The 17,505-nt window shown below is 38.1% G+C and overlaps 1 protein-coding gene across 1 annotated transcript in view; it reads right to left on the reverse strand.

The window, feature by feature from the left end:
• Window positions 1-10,616: 10,616 nt before the first annotated feature.
• Window positions 10,617-17,505, reverse strand: part of LOC105220235 (tyrosine-protein kinase RYK-like) — a 184,629-nt gene continuing 177,740 nt past the window's right edge. Inside the window, exon 8 of the mRNA XM_054233935.1 lies at window positions 10,617-11,512. Within this exon, the coding sequence (XP_054089910.1) occupies window positions 11,336-11,512 (177 nt within the window). The 3' untranslated portion in view covers window positions 10,617-11,335. The remainder of the gene's footprint in view (window positions 11,513-17,505) is intronic.

A 17,505-nucleotide genomic window follows, 5' to 3' on the forward strand; every position in this document is an offset into this window, starting at 1 on the left:
AAGCGTCTTGGCTTGGCGTTTCGTGCCTTTTGGCGTCAAGTGCCTGAAAATGAGCTTTCAAGTTTATCGTTTGTCATATTTCACGGAAGACTAAATTCAGCTTCGGTTAAAATGCCAGCAATATCAGCACGGTGTGTGTGCCACAGAAAAAGAAATTTCTCAATTTTAATTCCATATATAGTACATATGAATGGTATATATTTAGATATTGAAGAATCGAAATGTACCACAAATTTTGTCTGTAATAGCAATGTTTAGTTGAAGAAATCGAGAACAAAATTTACAAATAATAAAAACATTATTTTCCGGTGTCTTGTCAAATCCTTTTCAGTACAGAAATTTTACTTGTTACTTTACCAAAAGAGCGCCATTAACAACCACCGAGCATTAACGCTTTGATCTTCCGTTTAAACTCTTGACCAAAGTGTTTAATCTGTTAATTTTGTTGTAATAAGTTAAAAAAACTCCTAACAAAATCCACTGCACTCAATGGTTTTTTTATTACTACAATACTACCCTCCCCTCACTCCCAATCATGACCACCAAGGGCAACGCTTCCGAATTCGTTTGATCGCTTTGAACTGTGTAAAATGTTTTGCGGTGCGATTATTGAGCTGGAAAATAAATCGATTGCTTATCTGCTATGTATGTATGTATGCACGTAGCCGTGTATGTTTAGCAAGTATCTTTTGTAAGTGGCACAACGAAAAGCAGCAACAACAACAATGTTAATTTGAAGGTATGTTAGTTGTATTTGTTGCCAACTATATTTCACTTGATTATTGCAGCAAATTGGCAAAGCTCATGGAAATCCAATGGAATATACATACATACAAACATATGCACACATACACATATACTAATGTATAATATATATATATATGTCTGTCTGTCTGTATATTTGTGTGTGTATGCGAGTACTTGGCTAATATCTGCTGGTAAGTAAATTTCTGAATTGTTGAGATGAAATGTAGCCGAGCAATTTGTGATTTATGAACTTTGTACTAACTGCAACAACAACAACAGCAACAGCTGCTACTACAATAAGTACCACAAACACTAACAATAACCGCCATATAATCATGGCACATCAGACAGGCACCAACAAAAGTAGTTTGCTACAGTTGAAGCAGCAGCACTAGCACTAGCAACGATAGCAACAACAAGAATAACAACAGTTAACAATTTGTAAGTGGAAATTTGTGAGCTGACTGACGCTTAATTTGATTTTGTAACTTATGCAATTGACTGAACGAACGGAAGTGAGGAAGGGCAACAGGTGTGTGGTGTGGTGAGGTTCCAAAAATTTTGGGTGAGAGGCATCGCAGCTGTGAGCAATTGAATAGGCAAGTGAGTATGTGAGCGAGTTTGCGAATGAGTTTTGCTTTTACTTAGCACTAATTCAATTTATTTGCCAGTCTCGCCAACCAACCAATCAACCAACGAACCAGACAACCACCTCCAGCTGGGACAACTTTTCGGTAGCAACGCTCCACACATTCACACATACATACACACAGGCTCTTATATTCAATATCAACAATGACAGCACCTGCAATAACAATGACGACACTGACAGTAAGGAAAAACGCTGGTGGCTTTCGTGCGAGCAACAGTAGTCAAGTGGCACATAATTTTGCCTTGAGTTACCTTGACAACGCCACGGCACCCGAAAATATTTCTATATCAAATTTATTGTTTTCGACTTGGTTACAAAGTTTACGGCAGCAACAATGCTTGAGTTTTAATCATTGGTGGTAAATTGTCAGTTAGTCAGTCATGCAAATCCATTTATTCATGACAATCTGTCAAAGCTACGACAAATGTGCTATACTCGTACATATGCACATAGGCTTAAGTGAGAAGACATGTTTATATTACATTTAAGGACGAATATTAACTCTCAGAATGAATTCATATTAAGATTATCTAAATAATTAGCTTGTCTTTATATCAATTGCATAATATTAAAATCTTACTGTTTCAGCAGATTGTCAGGCAGACGGATTCAAAATACTCATTAAAGTCTCAACAATAAGCTCTATTGTTACAGCTCTGACAATTAGTTTTCAATGGTCTTATTATACATTTCATTTTATTGAAGGTTAGGGAAAAATTAGCATTTATTTATTAAATATATTTTCTCTATATTAATGATTAAGTACTTTAGTAACCTTTTTTAATATACTGTATCTGTTTTGTCACAGCATTATTCAACCTTTCGACTTTTAATAATATAATAATATACAATAAAGTTAAATACGAGAGATTGTGCTCAATAGTTAGGAGATTCAAATAACGAGCGAAGACTATCTTACCATAAAGAAGTTATGTCAGGTCCAATGTGATTTTCATAACTAACTGCTAGTACCAAAGTCCGATGTATTTCACAATTACAAATCATATAGGTGGTAGACCTATTTTGAAGCTTAACTTTTGAATCGACAAATTTAAATGTCATTACAACTACGAATTGATAAATTTAAATTCAAGTACTTTCGCATATGTAAATATGATATTTTGACTGACGCCATCATAATGTCAAATTTAAATAATACTCAATTTCCATAATAATAGCGATTTGTGCATTTATTGAGTCATTTCAAGTGGTTAGCAGAGCTTAATCGAATGCTCGAACATTTGTTTGATGAGTTTTGTGTAATTGTGCATCAGAGATTACATCGTGCTAATTGTAATGATTATTATATGGCATATTATGGTAAATTCAGTGTAGTGTACATTAAAATGTTTGATAGCCTTTATTAACAATCTTAATTATTTAATAGCAAACATAGTAAATTAAATGCAATCGAAGTTTCTTAGTTAAGCCTTAATCTTAATCTTGGTTTTAGTCTAAGCTAGAATTTATGAAGAGATTTATTTATTCTTATATTATATTATTTATCTGAACATTTTCAATTACTTTGGATAATTTTTCTAAATAATTCATTTGTAATTCGTGATTCACACTCCTTGTACAGGTTACCTTCTTACAAGTAAAATGAAGAAGATGCCACTCTTTCGATAGCATTTATTTTGCATTATATTTTAACCTATGGTTCCGCGGGGGTGTTGTTCTATCTGGTGTTAGCCTCTTGATTTAACGCCAAATTTTTTGAACCTTACATATTTCGATGTGCAAATTTCTTATCCAGTTTTTCCTTCGACTGCCTTGTGGATTCCAGTTAATACCGTGCCAGATGGTTGTTACTGAATCTCGCCTCAGAACATCTCCATTTTCTTTTAAAAATTTCGGCCCACAGAGTGTTTGGTTGGTGCGTGAACATAAGTCTGTGTTGAAGACGGTGACGGACCAGAAAATCCAAAGAAGGGTTGACTTAACATTGGAATTTAATATTTTTTTTATTTTGGTACGTTGTGTAATGATGGAGGAGCTCCAAGCCACATTGAGCGCGCCGAAATCTGTCTTGGTTTTTTATACGGCTCTATTTTGAATTCATATTTGTTTCCAATCAATGACTTTTTAACAAAATAACTTACGTAGTATATACGTATTTAAGTGCTTCTTCATGCTGTCAACACTTCCAAGCAACTCTACTGCAGTCTAAATGAGATACTCGTACACTCTTCCACACTGAAAGTAGAAACAAAGTCACAGCACTTGTAAACTTTCCCATGTGATCATTTATTATGAAGAGGGAACATAAAGATTATTGGCGATATTGCAATATAATCCAATGTCAACACTGTGTAGCATACTTATGTGCGCTAAGAAGTTATTATTGCAAGTCATAATACAAATATTTATTGAATATTTATAGCGTGGAACGCAAGCAGTTTGAAAGAATAGCAAACAACGGACGACGATTGACGGTGGCCTTCCTCCTCAGCATGAGAGGGAAGTAATGAACTGTGCGTTTTTTTTTTTTGTTGGAAAAAGTAAAAAAAAATTATAAAAGTGTTGCATATGCCAAGGCGCATATGTAAGTATTTTTGTTGTAACCACACACGCTCAAAGGCAAACAAAACGTGCAACGTGAAACGTTTAAGGAACAGCGATTTATAAGCAGTCATATTCATGTACATATGTATGAAAGTGCTTGTGTGTGTGTGTGTGTGAATGGCAAATCTAAGTGTGTGTAAATATGTGCTTTGGGGAGCGCTTCTATTGAAATTGCAATGCAAATGCATGTGCGAAAAAGGCCACCTGAGAAATCAGACGAAGTGATTGTCGCAAATTGATTGAGGAACCGTTATTATACTGGTATTAGTGTCAGTGTGTGTTTTAAATGTGCGACTGTGTATTGGTTAGTATGCGGAGCGCTCGCCAGCGTTAATGTTGACAATGACAAGGAAGCGCATGTTTGCCGTTAGCTTGCGTTTTTTTGTTGTTTCCCGAATATTATTATTATTGTTGTTGTACTCATAATAGCTGTTTCACTTGCCTCAGCATTTGATTTTGCACGCTGAAAAACGCGACCATCCTGGCACTGTCTCACATTCACCTCACAATGAGCTGCCTGGGCCACTCAAACGCTCAACTTGCTTTCGATTTATGCAATTGTATGGTATTGTTGTTGTACAACAAAGTGGTGTATTGAACTGAAATTGAATATAATTTAGCGATTGTACGGGGGCAACACCATTTTTAAAGCGAAAAACTTGGTTTGCAGCGCCGAGCGCGCTTTGTGCCAGCACAAGAAGCTTTGTATAGCTCATACAACATATGTACATACAAACAAACAAACATGAGCGCATATAAATACACAAACACATACAATGGCGCGCGTTGATGCTCGTGAGAAAACTGACAACTGTCTGCCATAAATTTGCCGACTAAAGCCACTGTTACCGCCGCTAACACTTTAACTCAAAAGCAATACACCACGCCATTAGCATTTGTGATAGCGAATTAAAAACAACTTATTTGTATGCCTTTTTTAATTTGAACATACATATGTAATTCCCTCGTAGACCTCACTCTCTCTCTCCCGCACACATAAATTGAGCAGCAAACAAACTAATAAACAACCTGAAACGCCCACTATGCCAAAGTGCTCTGGAAAAAACACCAAAAAGAAATTATTTGCAAAAGAATATAACTCGACGGTTAAGGCAATGACCACTACATGTGCCACGGCATGCAAATCTACGAGCGCTTTACTGCTTACTTAGGATAATCATATATATTTATATTATTGTGCTCGAGTAGAAATGTCCACTACGACCATTAAATTACGATAAGATTCATCTTTATTGCGGTTCGCCGGGCTAGCGACTAGCGCACATCAATAGACCCACAACACTCTCCACACTTCAGTCCGACGCTCCACTTTTTATGTTAGTCAACTCCAAGCGCCGTAGTAATAGTGACTTGGTCGCTATAAATTTTAAAAGTTGTGATAAAAAAACGCATAAAATATTTATTCGACTCGGGCTGCAAATGTACGAAAAAGCATAAGAAAAAATCACAAAATCAAATCTGTGGCTTTCCATATGAACCCTGCACCCCAAGCACTTTAAATTGTTTGTACTGCGAACAGTTAATGGCGGGCATGGTAATAGTGGTGATTCGGATAAGCTTAAAGCATTTTTTAGTAGCCTACTAAAGTTGTGATTCGTTTCGTGGCTGCACATACCAATCAAAACTCTCAAGTGGGGCCGAGTGCTTAAAGTTGCTCATTTGTATGAATTAAGGCGTTATTAAGTGCTTGTATTCTAAATTGACAAATCAAAAGATTTTTGTAGTTTAATTGTTCATGAAATTGGTGGTTAAAATTGCTTTTGACCAGAGAATCTCAAGAAGCTTGTGAAGCTTAACTCAAGAACTATTGCAAAGCATATAACTTCAGATAACCATAGATTTAGAACTGAAACCATGATACAATCATAATCAATATAAAACACAACATTTCGAAAGAAATCTTGTTGAAGCCTTGTAAAAAAACTGACTTCAATTTGGATATTTTTCAGCGATTGATGAAGTAAACCCCTGAATCAATGGACCAACGAATTTTCAGTACATTATTCTTAACTTATGCAGCGGCCTAATGCTGATGATATAGTGAATCGAATATCGTACTGCTTTATTGGCTATATATTAATTATTCCAATTTCACCTTTTTGAGGTGTGTTCAAAAAATAACGGTAATTATCGTTTTTTGAAAAAATTTTTTATTCATTCATCTAATTATGTCGCCTTCAAAATAGCCACCACACACGACATAATGCAGTTATGTCACCGCTTCTTCCAGTGGTCAAAACACTTCTCAAGCAAGATTTTTGGAAAAGAATATAGCGACTACGCTGCCAGTATCATCATTACAGTATTGTTTTGGTCAAGAATTCACGAAAAAGCCACGAAGTGTGAGCTTTTAATAAACGAAATTCATCAAACTCATGAAAACACGTCCAAACTTAGCGGCTGCTACAGATAAAGTAAGCAGTGAATAAGGTAAGCAATGAATAAGCAAGGATTTTTGCAATAAAATTTTTGGACATTTGAAAATTCCCGTTACTTTTGGAACAAGTCTCACACATAAATTCAATGCTAGTCACCGTGAAAATAACACTTTTTTCTACGTTTATTGTGAAAAAAAAACAATTTGACTCATAAAGCATTTTTACAGTATTTTTTGTGTCCTTCATTAACCAATTACTTGATGACGAGAGCAATGACTTAGGTGCCTTAGGAATCGTAAACAGCTCATTGTCGACACATCAACACTTCGCTTAATCACAAAAATGAACATAACCATACATATATATAAATATGATCTGTGTGTGAGCCCCTCATAAAAATTTCCTTTTGCTTGGTCATGTACGGACCTCACTCGGTCCACCACATATGACACGTCATATTCCAACAGAACTGACTCGCCGAATGCGCCGTTACAATTCATACTCAACATGCATTTTACGATGTTGAAGACAATAAAATTTTATTATCTTAGAAATCACTTTGCCAATGTTTCGGTCGCGCGCCGCGCTCGAGCTGAGTCGCTCTGAACATACCCTAAGTGAGTGATGTGAGGGGTTCGAAGGGCTGCAGTGTGATTAGCGTGTGAGGCGAAAAATTTACTGTCCTCTGTGGTAGTGGGCTGGGTTCAGAGGTGAACTGAGTTCCGAGTTTGTTTTGTGTTTCATTTACATTTCATTTAGTTCTTGTTCTTCCCCATTTTTGTTTACGTTCTCAGTTTATGTGAAGTTGTTACCACTTTTATAATCTTCCATGCCTTTGGTTGAGATTTCCTTAAGCCGCATGAACAAATTTGTATTGGCGCTCATACAAGAGCAACCATAAATGTGAATGTATGTGTCAGCACACACACACATGCACACAAATTAAGCACTTGCATTTTATGCCACCGCACCCCACTTGCATGGCGCTGACCTTCCCTACGAAGTTTACGATCTTCATATGTGCCCTGCATATATACGTAAGTGTGTAAGTGAATTCTCAAACAAGGCTGACACTCTTCTGGCCCTTGATTGTTAACTACATATATTCGTTTACCCTCCTCGTCCGTCCTTTGAGTACAGCGTGGACTTACTCTCCACTGGTCAATTACTTATGTGGCAAGAGTGGCAAACAAACGCTACTGTTTGTCTTTACAATTTATATATGCATGTAAGTTGACATATGTAAGTCCATTGGCTGCGTGTGTTAGGGTGTGTAAGTATGTCTAAGCATGCACTTGTTTCGTTGTAATGGAATATAAGCACATTGTAAATTGGTTAGTAATTTTCGGGATTAACAAAGACATGCATCTTGCCGCACAGAGACCCCGTATATGTGCTGAACATATGTTTGTTTGCTTGTAGATATGTGTGCAACATTTTCAATGCCACATTGGTTTCATTGTTGTTGTTGTAATTGCAAGTATTTTCTGGTATTTTATTGCATTCTCAATTGCCTCTTATTCATTAAATGTTAAATGCAAGCCCTCTCGGGTGAAAGTTAGGGCTCTGCAGCAATAACAATAAGATATTTGTGAACTAAGCACCCAAATATGTGACCATAGATTCGGCCAGCCAACAAGATGTTGCGATAACGTCTTAAAACACGAATCTAATTTACTTTCGAGAAGTCGCAGTATTTCTATTCTTAAACAGTAGAGAGGGCGCTGCATGTTATTTATAAACTTGTTAAGGCTAAATAACGTTGATTTACAATAAAATCTGAAAATATTTTATATCTAAGGGTTAAATGTGCCCAATCTCCTCTTAATAGGATGGGAGTCCAAGTCTCGGGCCCGATTTATAAGCTAACTTCCAAATATGTTTCCGATATCGGAAGGCTTTGAACGTGAAGTTGTATACCAGAAATTGGTACAAGACTAAAACTATATTATAAACCTCAAGTAAATGATCCTCCTACCCATTGTCTAAATATAAAATGTTGAGGAAAGGCTTAAAAGTTGTAGAACTCTCTATTTCTTGTATAAATTTGGGATGTACATGTACCAGCTGTTGATACCAAATTTCACTCGATCAGCTAGTTGAAGCCTAAAACTATACTATAGAGCTGTAATAAATGATCTTTCGCCCTATCGTCTGAATATCAAACGTTGAGGAGGCGACAGAAAATATATAGATCTCTCCATTTCTATCATAACTTCAAGATGTATAAAAAAAATTAGTACGGGAATTCTGACGAATAGATTGTTGAATCTTAGAACTATACTATAAAACTATAGTGAACGACCTATCGTCTCGAGAGAAACCCTTAAGGTGGTTATGGCGATATTCAAGAAGAAAAAAAGTAGAATTCGATCTTCAGCGATGTGAATTCGGAGTATTTTGTTCCGGGATCTTTAAAATATTGCGAGAAAAGTTTGCAAAGTACTAGTCCAATAAATACTGAGCAATGCCTAGGTCCAAAAAGCCGACAGTACTCAGACAAGAACTTTTCATTTTGTCTTTTGTTGTAAAATTTGAAAGTGAATGCGGTAGACAGAGTAATCCTGTTTGTACATCGTTTGACTGTTTGTCTCTCGAGAAAACCTTTTGAATGCACTAATATTCGAATTTCTCAGGAAAACATTTAAGCTATAACTTAAATCAGCTCATAAAATCTTGAAATTTCATTAAATTATTTACGTTTTCGTATTTTCTATCCACCCTTTCATCTTCTTCTTCTGCCTTTGTACTTTATAACATATATTTTAGTTTAATCGTCCAAATGTATGCAACCCTAGTCAATCCTTTGGTTTACAAACTCGGCGAGCATAACATACCACCACAGGCAGCAGTCCAATGCAAGAGTTTTCAATACGAGGGGAGTTGATTGGCAGTACCCATTATAAACATGTCGCCTGCCACAATTTTGTGTAGCTAATAAAAAGTCCACACAATTTGCGACAAACCGGAAATAACTCACACCAAACACATGCATAAATACAAGCGAACGAATATGCAATAATAAATAATATCTACAAGGTTGTGTTTGTGAAGAGAGAGAAGGAGCTAACATATATGTATTGGAATATAAGTAAGGGGGTCGTTAAGACAAACAGGGGCTAAGGCAGCGGAAATTGCATGCATGCGTCAAATTCTCACAAGTCTCTACGAACTGGAATGGGCTGCGCAGTTAGTTTGGTGAAACATTTGCGATAACATTTGAGGCAATTTATATTTGTTCTGCCTCAGACTGCCTGACGGGTGTCTAAAGTTCCTTAACTTGACGTTTGTTGTTTTAATTAAGTATTTTATTAATGGCTCAGACCGAGTTAAACGATCAAAGCAAGTGGCGAAGTGAGTGTCATTAACGGAACTACTTGTGGTCTACCTTAAGACATAATTTGAGAACACAGAACCCAGCCATTAGTATGGAATTTCAACACTAAACTTTAATTAGGATAATAATTATACTTTTTTCTTTCATTATGAATGGTATCACAAAGTAATTATTTGGCTGCTGGTTGGAACAGGAAAAAGTTAAGTTCAATTTCTTCATTATGAATACACATTTTATTTTAGTTTTAGAGTGCTTTTGGCCCTTATAGAGAAGTTACTTTTGAGGATTTAACATTAATATTCTAGCTGCTAAATGATTTTTTCTAACTCATTCGCTATCTGCTCCGACCGCTTGTCTTCCTTAAACTTGGATATGGAATGTCCTTGATCTTTTTGTCGTCCTCCAAAAATTAGCTAAATTTTTTGGTCTTAAGATCTGAAATGATTCATATTTACCATTTCTGGAGGCTCTCCTTAATATATTATATAAAACCACAATTTTAAATAGTATTTCGTTTTATTTAGTGTATTTGAAAATATATCATTTACGTATATTTATAGAAGATCACTTGTTCTCAGTTAAATGCATTCTACGAAGAATCTTATAATGAATACAATCTCAAATACTGCAACGCTTTCCGACTCTGATGGCATGAATTTTATTGTGTTCTTATAGCAGTGAGTATCGTGGTCAATCTCCACCGGCAGCGCACCTTGTTGAAATTCGTGCACCATTTCGGGGAATCGATGGACGGTGCAATGTAGTGTGAGGACTTGCTTCTCATCAGCAGAGGCGGCGGAAAATGTTGTTAACCAGTAAAAGTAGTTAAGTTAAATATAAGTTAAAAAAATATAGTTTGCTGTGATTGAGTTCGAAAATTGAGCGCGCACCTTAAGCATAAGCGCAATATTCATGATGAGCAGTGTCGAACCGACCAGAGTATCATGGTAGTCCTCATTTTGTGACAACTGCTCGATGATGTTCAGCAACGATAGTATAAAGTCAATGGAGTGATCCTGTTGTTGTTGATCAACCATGTCGCCCAGAAGGAGAGAAATTTGTAGCACCAAATTGTTAATAAAATCGGCCGCCTGTTCGCGTGTGCGTATATCAATGCCAGGTTGGGATATGATGTCTTGAAACGAAAGATGCGAAGAAAAACATAACCGCCGTTGCTGAGTGTCTGCGCTGAAACTGGCTTCAGACCATCCTCCGTGTCTCCGTCACAATATGCATCGTGCGCTGTAGACAATTCACCGGTAATATAAGCGTGTTTGCGTTCGCGCACTCTGGAAATTTATAGAATGTATTCGTTACGTAGCTGGGGCTTTCGCAGGATGAGGAACCGCCATTACCATCGCCATTGCATGTCAGCGACGTAGCAGTCTGCTCGTTGGACTCTTTTGAGCAATCGACACTAACCAAACGTGCGCCAGTGCTGCCAACTTTTTTGTGCGTCCAGCCGCGCCTCGTATGGGCTACGTTATTGGGCGTGAGCATTGTGCAGCGGCATCACAATTTGATTGCCATTGTCTGACAAAAGATGCCGCACGCAGGTTCACTACGCTCTTGGAGTTGCATGGAGCTTCGCGGCAATGTTTTATGGCCAATTCGAATTCATTCGTGTCCAGATGGCTAAGCAAAGTGGCGGTGTGACTGAGTTCCATACCTATATCCGCGCCCAGTGAGGATTTGCCTGGAAATAGCCTCTTTGGGATCACTGCTACTGCCAGCGGAGGAGCTAGCTCCACCGAAATGAACGCTGCCATTGGCGCCGCCGCGACTGCGCTTCGGTGTGAACATGTTGTAGTCCTGTAAGGCGAAAAGAGAGAGGGAGTATATTAAATAGGAAAGTAAAGCTGTGTATGTGTGTGTGTGCTAAGCACTTAAAATGTCAGGAGATGTGTGTGATGACTCAGCCATTATTCATCGTGACGTGCGTATTTCATGCTGATGTGCCGATATTTAGTAGATTATCAATTTGTTGCAGTTGTTGTGTGTACAAGTGTGTACTTTATAATCAGCACACTCACGTGTGGTTATGCCTATCTAAACAATCAATAGCAATGGACAATCAGTGAAACACTCTTACATACATACACTCTAACATATGTGGATATTTATATTATGTGAAAATTCAATTTAATAGGCAGAAATGTGTAGTAAAGCTGAGGGATTTACGAGAATTATTAGTAAAGTTCCGATATATTAAGTATAAATATAATTGTCGGATATTGACAGAACGAAGTGTTTTTATAAAATGAAGACCGTCTACGAACTAACAAATTTCAAGAGGAATCTTGTTACTTGTAAATATAGGATTCCGAGTTCTGTTACCATAATATTTTCGAAGTTTTATAAGAGAATAATCGTGATATTAAGATGAGTTCTAGAGATATAATGTTAATAAAGTATCAATCAATACACTAACTATTCATTTAAAGATTCAAAAGCTCTTCTTTCGATGTAATATGATAAATCTAACACATTTCTTCTGTATGTTTCAAGATCGAATGAAAATATTTGATAACCATACATATTCTTCCTTTGTGAGCGACTGCTATGGTCAAACCAGAATCGCAACCTGCTCCTAAACGCGGAGTAAAATCGTAGTGGGCCAAGTCGAAAGCCAAACATATCTAAAACTATATTCTACCGTTGGTCATAGCTGGACAATCATTTCCAACCTCAAAAAGTTATTTCGAGATGAGAATAAGCTTTTGGAAAAGCTAAATTTTTATGCATTTTGACAGATCTTTTATTATCTTAATCTTCTATGAGATCATCGTTGAAAAATTATCCGAATTATTTGGATGATTTCCAATAGAATACTTGAGTAGGGTTTGTTACAGTTCAACACCTTGATCTTCTGGCATTTCTAGTGGAAACCTTCTAAAATATCAGTATCGCCAGTAAAAGCATATTCCTAAAGCTTGTGTGCTTCCGATTTTTAGAATCCAAAAAATAATAATCTGAAACCTACTGTAAGCAGCCAGTTTTGGTTAAATCATATTAAGCTCCGCAAAAGTAAATCTGACCCCAAATATCTGACAAAAGACCTTGCGCCTGAATTTAAGTGTTTTATACAGACATAAATGTTTTCAGATTAAGTTTTGTCCTTCTGACTTAGTGAATGTTATTGTTTATCTCATTGTTGTTGTTGTTGCAAGGCATTAACCGAGCTTTGAATAGGTAAATAGAGTTGTCATTGTTGAGCGCGGCGGCCAACGGCGCTAAACCATAGGAAAGAACAATCGGCACAAAAAAACCAGAGAGACAATAAGGCCAGCGGTTAACAGCCAATAGCAATACCAATCCAAAGCGAAACTTATCTCATTGCGGTGGCGGCCAGCGACATTGCACAGGGATGCATGTATGTAGTACATACGTGTGTGGTTATTTTAACAGCTGCTTGGGCAACTGACGACTATTGCCAACGGGCAGTGCCCACCTCAATTCGCCAGTCAGTGGTTGGGATTGTGCAAGCCGTAAATCTTCATCAAGCGAAAATTACGTAATTTACCAACCGCCAACTGACGGTGCCACCGGCAGCAATTGCCAGATTGTCATGCAACTGCTGTAAGCTCTGCTGCGCCGCTGGCATTGTGCGGCTTTTAGTGGAGTGCGTGGCATGTTTGGACCACGCGTGTGGGATCGACCATTGCTGCTTTGCAAATGTGGCAAATGGCAATTTTCGAAAAACAATGCGAATACAACAGCAACAAATAGATAGAAGGGCAATAAAGAATAAATAATAAAAAACAATGAAGCAGACGGATAACAGAGTGGAGGAGGGCGCGCGAGATGCAACGGTTGCGGCTTAATTGTATGCTGTACTACAAGTACAATACTGGAACCTACATTCAGCGCAGCAGATGCATGCAACAAATATGGAAATAAAACCAAATCTTGAAAATTAAAGGTACCACCAGCAGCTCACAACAACAACAAGAACAGTAAGAATAAAATGGCAAATTAATATAAGATAATGACAACATAGCAACGGCGAACCGCAGACGCCACCGCCATCTCAATCCCAGGCAATTCAAGGCAATCACAACAAAAAACAACAACCGCAATATGAGGAAAATTTATTTGAGTTCGGCCACAAATTGTCGTCAATGTGGCTGTGGATGTGGTGTAGCAACTTAAATGGTGACAATGATGGCACTGCCCAAAATAGCTGGCCAACAAAACAATTGCTTGTTGTCCGCTGCCGCCAGTCAATAATGAGTGCGGCGACGAGAAAGAAGAATAAATGAATGAGTTTCTACAAGTAGATCAGAAAAAAGTGGCTGCTATTGTGGTTGCGCCACAATATTAAAAGCAAAACCAACAACATCAGTCAAGTCATAAAAGTGATGGGCAGTGATGGTTACAGCAACACTATGCGATGTTGTGCCATGTCGGGTATGTTGGATATGTTCGGCATGACGTGCGAGCCGTAGGTTCAGCAGGTGATTGTTGCGGTAAAAAGCGCGTTTGAAAAACAAGTAAGCTGCATGTGTAGCGACTTTGTCTCTAGCAGCTGAAGTACAATAAAGATGACGGCAATAGCAGAACATAACCCAACGGACACAACTACTTTTTGTTCCAAGATTACTATAAATGAAGTTGGCTGCGGTTCGTATAAGATCATTTTCTATTGAGTTAAAAGCTTTAAGTCTCTTCGTCTTGTCTCTGAAAGTTTTGTGAGAATAGATTGCACATAAAATCTTCTATTATTAGTTACATAGCGTTTAAATTCTTAAAATTGTTAAAAAAGATTGGTCTGGTCGTTATTCTCTAGTTATATCCACATACTATGCCACAGAAACGGCGAAATTTCTAATACGAGGGCTGCTATATATATTTCTGGCCCAGGCAACACTAAGTGTTGCCAGGTGCAATCTGACATTTCCATTGGAAAGTTTGACATTTTTTAGCATAACATCACTCAGAACGTTTTGTCATTTAATCGTGAATTGTTTTATTTACAAGGAATTAAAAAATTCATCTCAGCCAAAAAATGAAATTAACTCGTGAACATTTTCGTGCGATCATTTTTCACAACTTTCGACGTGGACTATCGATGAACTAAAATCTTTGTATGGCTATGAAGCACCATCCTATAGCACTGTGAAAAACTGGTACAACGAATTCAATCGTGGCCGACGCTCGCTCAAAGACGAATTCCGTGAAGGTCGTCCAAAAACCGCCGTTGTGCCAGAAAACATAAAAAAAGGCTCAAAAAAAGTGCTTGGAAAATTGGTTTGAGCGCATGCAGAAGTGAATAAATCTTGATGGAGAATATTTTGAAAAACAATAAAACAATTTTCGTTGATAAATATTCCTATTTTCATTATTAGGCCAGAAATATATATAGCAGCCCTCGTATTGCTGGGCAGATTCTGTGAAGTATGAAGTATACCTATATGTATATAATGAACTTTGTTAAATACTTTATCGAGATTCTTCTGGTGCACATCTTGCTTGTTATCCGTTCTACAAGTTTTAAGCCGCCTATCGAATGTCGTTAGACTTTAAGGGAAGCGAAGGCCTGTTTAATTTTTGTTGGAAGTTGGGAACATGCCGAAGAGTTCTACGTAGGTCCCATGCACCTCTAGACACTACATAATAGCAGGGCTGAGATAGTTTCTGGTTCTGCCTACCTTCAGTGGGGACAAATCTAGATAGAAAGTGTTTCGTCTTCATATCTACAAAAATTGGATTTATGAGACGTAGACATATTCACCACCAGCAAAATCACATTTTTGCTCTCTATAGACACACATACATTGTCTAAATAATGTATGTATGTAACTCTGGGGCTTATAGACAGAAGGAAAATTTCAATTAAAGCGAAACAATGCATACTCCATCATCCCAAAGCCACGGCGCCAAACACCAAAACGAGGAACCAACAGAAAAAAGAAATGAAAACAAACTCATTTCGAGGTTGCGGATGAGCTTGGCGGACGATAGGAGTGTCATTGGAGCGCTTTGGTGATAAATCTTTGTCGCCGAGGTGGAGCAGCGAAAAAGGCTGAAGAAAGCTTCGGCGGGCGAGTGAGCGTTGGGCGTCAACCGACAACGCAGTGAAAGTGTAATTAAAAGCGATCCAGCAAACACAAACTAAGAAGTGGCAATAAGAGAGCCAACTACCGTAGATGTCTGGGAGTACGGCGAGGTGTCGAGCGGCGGGGATGAGGCGGGTGTGCGCGGCACCCAAGCAGCTGTGCAGTTGCGGTTGACATCGGTTTGTTATTGTTGTTTCAGCGTTTTTGTTTTTGGTGGCAACATATTTACATGCCACGCCAATGTAGCTGCCGCTGTTGCCACAGTTGTGCCATGAGGCTGCTGCGCGCTGCTCCACTGTTGCGGCATGTCGATGTCATAACTTAAATCTTTAATAGAGTCAAAAAGCGACTGCTGCGAGCAATGGAAAAATCACCATAGCTGAACTTAAAATTAATGAGCAATTCTAACCGACGGCACACCGCCGCGCACAAGTTGCAAGTTGAACGGCTGGTGTTTGTTAGTGTTGCTGTTGGTGGGATGGTGCGTCGACAAAAGTCAAGGCCCCACAGATTACGACTTGTGCGATTTGGTAATTAGTGAAGGGTTGCGCTGGGGAACAATAATTGCGCTTGTTGGTATTGTTGTTGATGTTATAGCTGGCAATCTCATCTGCTAACTGCTGCCTGCATTTTGAGCTGTTGTTATTGTTGCTGACCTCATAAAGAGGTCTTGGGAGATATGAACTATTCATGCATAAAAAACGAAATCTTCCGAGAATTCTTTAAAAATCAGAAAATACGGAAAAGCTTTGTCTTCTGACATGAACGTTGCTAGAAGAAAAGGGAATATTTTATGCGCGGAAAGAAGAGTTCCTTCTCCATTTGTCAGAGAACATATTAGCTAATGATTGTTCCGTAAGTCCCGCTAGTCTCTTTGCATTGCTGGTATAGTTTGTTCGATTCGGTACCCTCTCACGTTGGCGAATCGAAGACTCTGAAGAAACATAAATCCGAAATTTGGCATTTTTGAAAACTTTTGGGTAAGTTTAACCCTTCGTGAGTTGACAAATTTTAAAGGTTCTATGGGTTGCAACAAGCAAAAATCTAATCCATCAACCCAATCGTAGATAAGGACATATTACATAGAAACAAACCACTAACGGAGCCGGCACTCTCATATGGCTGTCTGCTTTTATGTGACACCTATTCACATTTGGTGTGTCCAATACATTCAACCCGGACTTTCCAATTGCACTACTGCAGCTGACGCTTATTGCCAACGCTTGTTGCCGCTGAAGAGGGTAGTGCGTTGGCCAACAAAATGCGTCGGAGTAGCCATCACGTCTTAACAAGCGGCTCGCAATCATTGAAGTGAGTGGCACACAAACTCTCTCATTTCAGTACGATTGTATATGCCTTTATTGTTGGTGAGGGTGACAGCTATAGCTCAATGTTTAAATGCTTCGAAGAACACACACACACATATATCCTCCATTGGTGTATCTAGAGTGCTTGAGTGTGCGTTACTTGTGGTAGGGGTTGATTTCAAGGAGTGGTTAAATTCTTGATAGGCAGTTTAAATCAATTTATGTACGCACTCACGCCTGTCAGTTAAAGTCTAAAACGTATTTGACGTTTCGTTTTATTAGTTCAATTGTTGTCAAAGGTGGCGATCCGTAATGGTTGCGAATACAACTAGATGCTGGGAGGCTTAAGTGGGTTTGACATGTGCTGGATGGTGACTAAATGGCAGAACTACTATGGGTAAAGGTATTGAGGAGCTGAATTTATGGTAAAAGTTAAGCA

This window comes from Zeugodacus cucurbitae, chromosome 6, assembly GCF_028554725.1.
Source record: "Zeugodacus cucurbitae isolate PBARC_wt_2022May chromosome 6, idZeuCucr1.2, whole genome shotgun sequence".
NCBI classification, from domain to species: Eukaryota; Metazoa; Arthropoda; class Insecta; order Diptera; family Tephritidae; genus Zeugodacus; species Zeugodacus cucurbitae.